The 6,552-nt window shown below is 35.1% G+C and overlaps 1 protein-coding gene across 1 annotated transcript; it reads right to left on the bottom strand.

Annotated features, from left to right (window-relative positions):
• Nucleotides 1-2,353: 2,353 nt before the first annotated feature.
• Nucleotides 2,354-3,310, bottom strand: LOC128532788 (olfactory receptor 52K1-like). The gene has a single exon (XM_053506899.1). The coding sequence runs from the start codon at nt 3,299-3,301 to the stop codon at nt 2,354-2,356; it is 948 nt and encodes a 315-aa protein (XP_053362874.1). The 5' UTR covers nt 3,302-3,310.
• Between the last annotated feature and the right edge of the window lie 3,242 nt (nt 3,311-6,552).

Raw genomic sequence — 6,552 nt, 5'->3', positions numbered from 1 at the left:
TAAAAAGTAAAACTTTGTTTTCATTTAAATGATTACTGCTTACACCTCCATGACAATCTAGTATGTCAAAATATTAGAATATTTCACTTCGATCATGGGAAAGACTGCTGACCTAACAAATTGTCCAGAAGATAATCATATACACCTTCCAGAAGGAGTGTAAGTCCTCAAGGTCAAACTTTACCACCAACTATTTACTATAGTAGCAACTTATATCTATGTACTGTGAATGGAATGTTCAAGAATAAGAGTATCATAAATTGGCAAATAATTAAAATACACATGTAAACAATGAGTGTGACATTTGAAATACAGTTTTTCTTAAAAAATTAGAATATCATGCAAGTGTTTAAAAAACACAGAAAACACACAAGGGAAACGTCATACACGTAAAAAGAAAAAAGAATCATAGACCACAAGGGGAAAATGATACATTTACAAGAGAAAAAAATCATACACTCACAAGGAAAAAATACTACATTCACAAGGGAAAAATAATATACTTACCTTGGAAAAAGTACACATTTTCAAGGGAAAAGTAATATAAGTACACGGGCAAAAGCACATATTTATTGCGTCACGTCAGAGTTCTTCTCGGTGCATACATTAGTCTAATTTTAGACCACAATAATTCATTAGTATTGTAACAAACTCGCTACTATCAATGTAAAATAATAGCTAGCCGTTATCAGAATCGGGGGTAGGATAAGTACCACCAGAAAAATTAATATATTTACATTATATTAAACATATGTGCCACATATTACACCACTCACACTCGCCGGCCATTTGTACCACACTCTCACTCAGTCCGTGCTCGGATTATGTAGAGTCCTTCCTCCTTATCAAAATTAGGTCCATATGTACACAAAAGGAAAAATAAGGTAACCCGGGAACGCCTCGCTACGAGTCCCATGTCCGCCCCGCAAGCGACGTCCCTTTGACGGCGGCGCAGGGGTAGCCGAGCCCTCAGCACCGCGTGCACTCTGCCGCTGACGTGTCCGATCCCGGGGGACAGCCAACATGCAGCAGCTCAAAAAAACCCTCCTGCATAGCCACAGCAGAAGGGATGCCATCAATATACGGTAAGTACACGTAAATTTGTTCTAATTGCCCCGGCGGGCTACAAACAAATACACCAACATATTTTAACCTTTGTACTTACATGCGCATCGGACAAGAATATCCCATCGCATTCAGGTTTACGAAAATATAGTGCTATTTAGCAGTAGCATTGGTTTTTGGTTTTTAGCTTTTAGCATCGGTATTAGCCTCGGGCTGTGGTATGGTTGCTGTTACCTAGCCTTAGCCTCTCTTCCTCTTTTATTAAAATCAAACCATCACTTCCCCTTGCGTCCACAGTTACTTTAGTTGGATGTGGGTTGTCCATCTACTCTTCTTCACTTTTAAAACTAATAGCAGACAACACTCTGCTGCTCCTCAAGATAATCTTTAATGTTTTGTCAGTCCCTACTTATACTATTCACATTTAGGCAGTTATCAGACACTCTTATCCAGAGCGACTTATAGAAAGTGCTTCGACGTTTACATCACTGGATAGATACTTACACTGGGTTACTAGGTTACTAACCAAGTGCCATCAGTCAAGCACAAATGGGAAGTTTTTTTTTTTTTTTTTTTGGGGGGGGGGCGGGGGGGGGGGGAGTAAGTAATCTAAATATTGAAGAAATAGATGCGTCTTGAATCCTTGTTTAAAGATCGTAAAAGACTCTGCTGAACGGATCATATGCACTGCCAAACCAGTCACATCCGCTTTTGCTGTAGATGCTCCACAGTCTGATTTAAGGTTGCAGTACTAGCTTTGAGCTCGGCCTGACAATACCTCTACAAGAATCTCTATGATAAAACTACTTGTTTAACTACCCACCAGCCAAACAAATTTTTTGTTATAAACTTCTTGTGTTGTCTTTACTTTAGCATAGTAGCAACAGCTTAAGTCATTTTATTGTGGCCTTTACATCTTACAGATAACGCATTAAGGCTGAATATACATAATACACAGCATAAAGCATGAAAGGCAACCTACTTCTATATTGCGGATTTATAACAATATATATTTTTAAAAATGTTATTTAAATAAAATCAAACTGAATTTACTTTTTTAGAACATTATACAGGATTAATTAGAGATTATAAAAGACAATTATAGACAATAAAAAAACAATTTAGAAAAAGAAATTCATTGGTATGTTACATTTTTTATAATATATTTACTATTGCTAATAAAATACATTATTTTTATATTAGTGATCAGAATTCTTTTTTAGATAAGAATAATTTGATAAAAATTTAATTATTCTTGTAATTATTATAAGATCTCATTTTGAGTACATTACCATGGTAAAACTTTTATATGGTTTACAAATTTTAAAAACTGTTTTCTTATTTCAGTTGTTCTTACTCCATAAATAATTGGATTAAAACAACTTGGAAATAGTATATACATAGTACTCAAAAATACTCGAATATTGGGAGAAAAATTATTTCTTATTCTGTATGACATAAAAGAAATCAACACAAATGCTAAATTGACTGTCAGTACAATAATATGTGTAATACAAGTGTTGACTGCCTTTAGGTGGGCCTTCCCTGATTTCATGACAGAAATAAATATTACCATATATGATGCAATAATGAAAAGAAAATCTGATATTGGTATAAGAAAAGCCGATACAAGTCCAATGAGATTGTTAATAGATGTGTCTCCACATGCCAACTGAACCAATCCCATATGTTCACAGAAACAGTGATCTATTTCATTTATTGTACAGAAATTCAATTTTCCAGCCATAGCGATCATGATGATATTTAAGATTAGATTTCTGGTAACTGGCACAATAAGAAACTTGAGAAAGCTGTAAAATTCCATGTATTTATGATAATAAAGTGGCCTGCATATAGCAAAGAACCGATCTAGGGCCATCCACACTAGTACAGTGGACTGAAATGCACCAAGAATCTGTATGCAAAATATTTGTATTAAACAGCTTACTAGCATAATTCCATTCCAGCCTATAAGCAAATTGAGTAACAAACTTGGTACAAAAAGTATTGGCCAACACAAGTCCACAACACCCATAATACCTATTAGTACATACATTGGAGAGTGCAGAATCTTTTGAGATGCAATTAAATATATAATAATAGAATTGGATATTGTAGACAATAAAAACACTAGGAAATATGGTATGGATAATATGGGTCTCCATTCCCCCAATGCCAAAAAGCCAGTAAGCTTAAAAACTGTGTATGAAATATTCGGTGAAGAGAATTCTTGCATGCTTCTTAGTCTTAAAACTTTCCTTAAACAAACTAATAAGGCAGGACACTTACCAAAAATTGTTATAAAAGAAAAATGTTATAACTCAAAACAATAGTAGTAACATGTTTACCACTACATCTACATCCACCATATGTCAAGGGTGATAAAAAAAATTAAATCTTTACGTAAATAATAATTGACAGTAATTGCAATGTCAATGTTTCATAATAATTAAATATTTTATAATATACATTTTGATCAATAAAATTGGCTACAATTCTTATGTAGAAGAGAACTACAATAGTTTTACAAGTAATATATGTCCTTCAGTAATATATGTGTCACAACAAATGGCAAAATTCCATGTGTGATACATCTATTATCCTCCTGGCCTTTCTGGCCTGTTGTCTTCCGTGTAAAACATTGACATGAATCCTGTTGCTATATAAATCTTTTTTTTTTTCTCATGGGGCTCTGCATATTTTAACAAGCTTTGCCAGTAATTGTAGAATGACATGGAAAAGCAAAGCCTGTTCATCTCCATTACATACTAACTTATCACAATTTTAGCTTTAATTTGTGCCATCATGTTTCAGATGTGAATGGATGTGGATATTAGTTGCGTGCAAGTCACAATTTGCCATCCACAAAAAGGTCCCCAAAAAATATAATTAAAACACAGCAAACTATGAGAAGATTTTTATGAATAATGTTATAATTAATAATTTATTAAGCTGCATGCAACTATCTAAATATAATCAGTCTTAATCAAAGCTAATTATTACATGGGTAGCCTATTTATTGAATGGTATTATAAATATATAACTTTGGTTCATTTTTCATGACCACATTAAAGTAAATCACAGCAATAAGTCTATATTAAATTAAGTATATTAAAACACTAGGGATGTAACGGTATTGTAAATACCGTCGTACCGCAATAACAAATTTTTTTGATACTACCGTGGTCGCATGGCTCGATAAAATGACAGGTCTTCTGAGAAAAGTTTGCTCAGGCGAATGGAGCGAACAGGAGGTAGCGGGAACTACAATTCCCATCAGCCCAGGCGTGGCCATCATCCTTTGCAGTCTGTTGTTGCTACAGATCCAGTAATGCGCACATCCGATTCAAAACCCCAATTTACTCCGAAATGATTAATTACTCTTCCTATCCCTTTTCCTTCGCCGCTAATAGCAGCACCCGCCATTTCCGCATTACTGGATTTGTAGCAACAACGGACCGCAAAGGATGATGGCCACGCCTGGGCTGATGGGAATTGTAGTTCCCGCTCTCCCGTTCGCTCCATTCGCCTGAGCAAATTTTCTCAAAAGACCTATTGTTTTATCGAGTCATTTCGGTTTCTCTCTAAAAAGAAACGAGAAAGGGAAAAAAAATCCTGTCTCTGTCTGGATAAGTGAGTGAATAAGGTGAGTGTTCTCAAATACTCATTCAGCACATGGGCCAGCTGCAATAAGTAGGCTGTTATTTTCATTTTTTCTGAGTTTTCAAGAATACTAAATTGAAACTTTCTTTTTTTACATGGTTTAATAATTTTTTTGTCATTTAAATTGAAAAATTAAAGTTCCTGTTTTAAAGTCTACAGATAGATGGCTTATTTGTATGCCATTGATATGTTCAGTGTTCATGTATACTGTTTAATAAACACTTCTGGCATTTTTTTCAAGTCTCTTCATTAGTTTTGTTTTTTCCTGTAAATGATTCAATAAATACCATACTGTGCCATTCATACTGAGGTATTACCCTACCGTGAAGTTTTGATACCGTTACATTCCTATAAAACACTCTAACATATAATAATGAAGCTATTCAAAAAAATGCTTCTTAAAATAACAAACTCCACTCATATTGCTGGTAAGAGACGCTTTTTTTTGCATTGGAAATGTCAGTAGAGCTTTAAAATATATTGTGCATGCTTAGTGTGACTAAGCACCAATATACACTAAGCGTTGAGTTACATTTTTTAATCCTTTAAGCTAAGATTTACCTCTCATAATGGTAATGTCCTTGGCTAACGTTTCCAACCAGCATTCCCTGCATGTCATCATATGCCCTGCTTACCTAAACCATGAATCATCCTTTTGGGGACAAACAGAGGACATACTGAGCTGCATTGAACCCTAACACCTTTCTAAAGAAACGTTATATCAATGGAACCAAGTACAGTGAATAATAACTCTCACATTAATAGTTTAGATCTATCTAGGTTAACAGAAAAACAAGCATTGGCTCTTGACAAACCTACTACCCATGATGAACTCATTAACAGTCTGCAACAAATGCCTAATAACAAAGCTCGAGAAAGAGATGGCTTTTCTGTTGAGTTTACATTTAGAAATTTGGCAGACGCTTTTATCTAGAGCAACTTCATAGGATACATCTAGGTTACTAACTATGTACCATCAGTCAAACACTGTTAGCAAAGCCTTGAGTTTATCTTTACTGCTTAGTTTAGATCAAGTTCCAATTTTCAGCAAGGTATGAAGCCTTGTTTGCTTACTTACATTATGTTAGAGTTGTTCTCGGTGCATACGGTAGCTTAATTTTTGGTCTGTCACTTGGGAAACATTCTGCTAAAGTTTTAGTACTTTGATAAAGCGTATTAACATGAGCTCTGTTTATACTATCAACTGTTCATACACATCACTGTTTATCAAATAAAACGAGCTTTTATTCAATATCCAACATCCCATAGCATACCCCTCAATACCTCTATCTACAGAAAGACTACACTTGTTGACTACACTTCCTTGATTATAAAAAACACAGTAAAAAAAACACAAAGACATACAACATACTAGATAAGCATATACAAGGGTTGGGCAATGAAACTGAAACGCCTGGTTTTGGACCACAATAATAACACGGCAAAAGCCAGAAGCCGGTGGTATTACCGTGGATAACGTGGCTTTTAAAACTTCACAAAGACTTCGACACAGATGCGCCAGCACCAACAATTTGCGCACCAACAATTTGCCCCCCTTTTTTAACTCTGTTATGTCACCGATAATATTGTGTGCATTGCAATATTTTAGGCGAAACTGTGCTATTACTCTGCTAATTAAACCTTCACAATCTGCTCTTACTGGTGAAATGTGCAAACACTGTTGGCAGAGCTGAAGATTGGCCAGTAGGCTGGTCAAATTTAGCCATGAAACCTACAACACTAAATTGGCCAGTGTTTCAGTTTCATTGTCTGAGCCCTATATATAATTTGCCCCTCCTGACAATCTAAAGTTTCAAAGCCTTT

Source organism: Clarias gariepinus, chromosome 11 (assembly GCF_024256425.1).
Source record: "Clarias gariepinus isolate MV-2021 ecotype Netherlands chromosome 11, CGAR_prim_01v2, whole genome shotgun sequence".
Classification (NCBI taxonomy): domain Eukaryota; kingdom Metazoa; phylum Chordata; class Actinopteri; order Siluriformes; family Clariidae; genus Clarias; species Clarias gariepinus.
Note: the sequence above shows the minus strand (reverse complement) of the source record. Positions and strands in the feature narration are given on the sequence as shown.

Coding starts and splice junctions, on each gene's coding strand:
- LOC128532788 (XM_053506899.1), bottom strand. CDS start 3,301: ATGCAAGAATTCTCTTCACCGAATATTTCATACACAGTTTTTAAGCTT.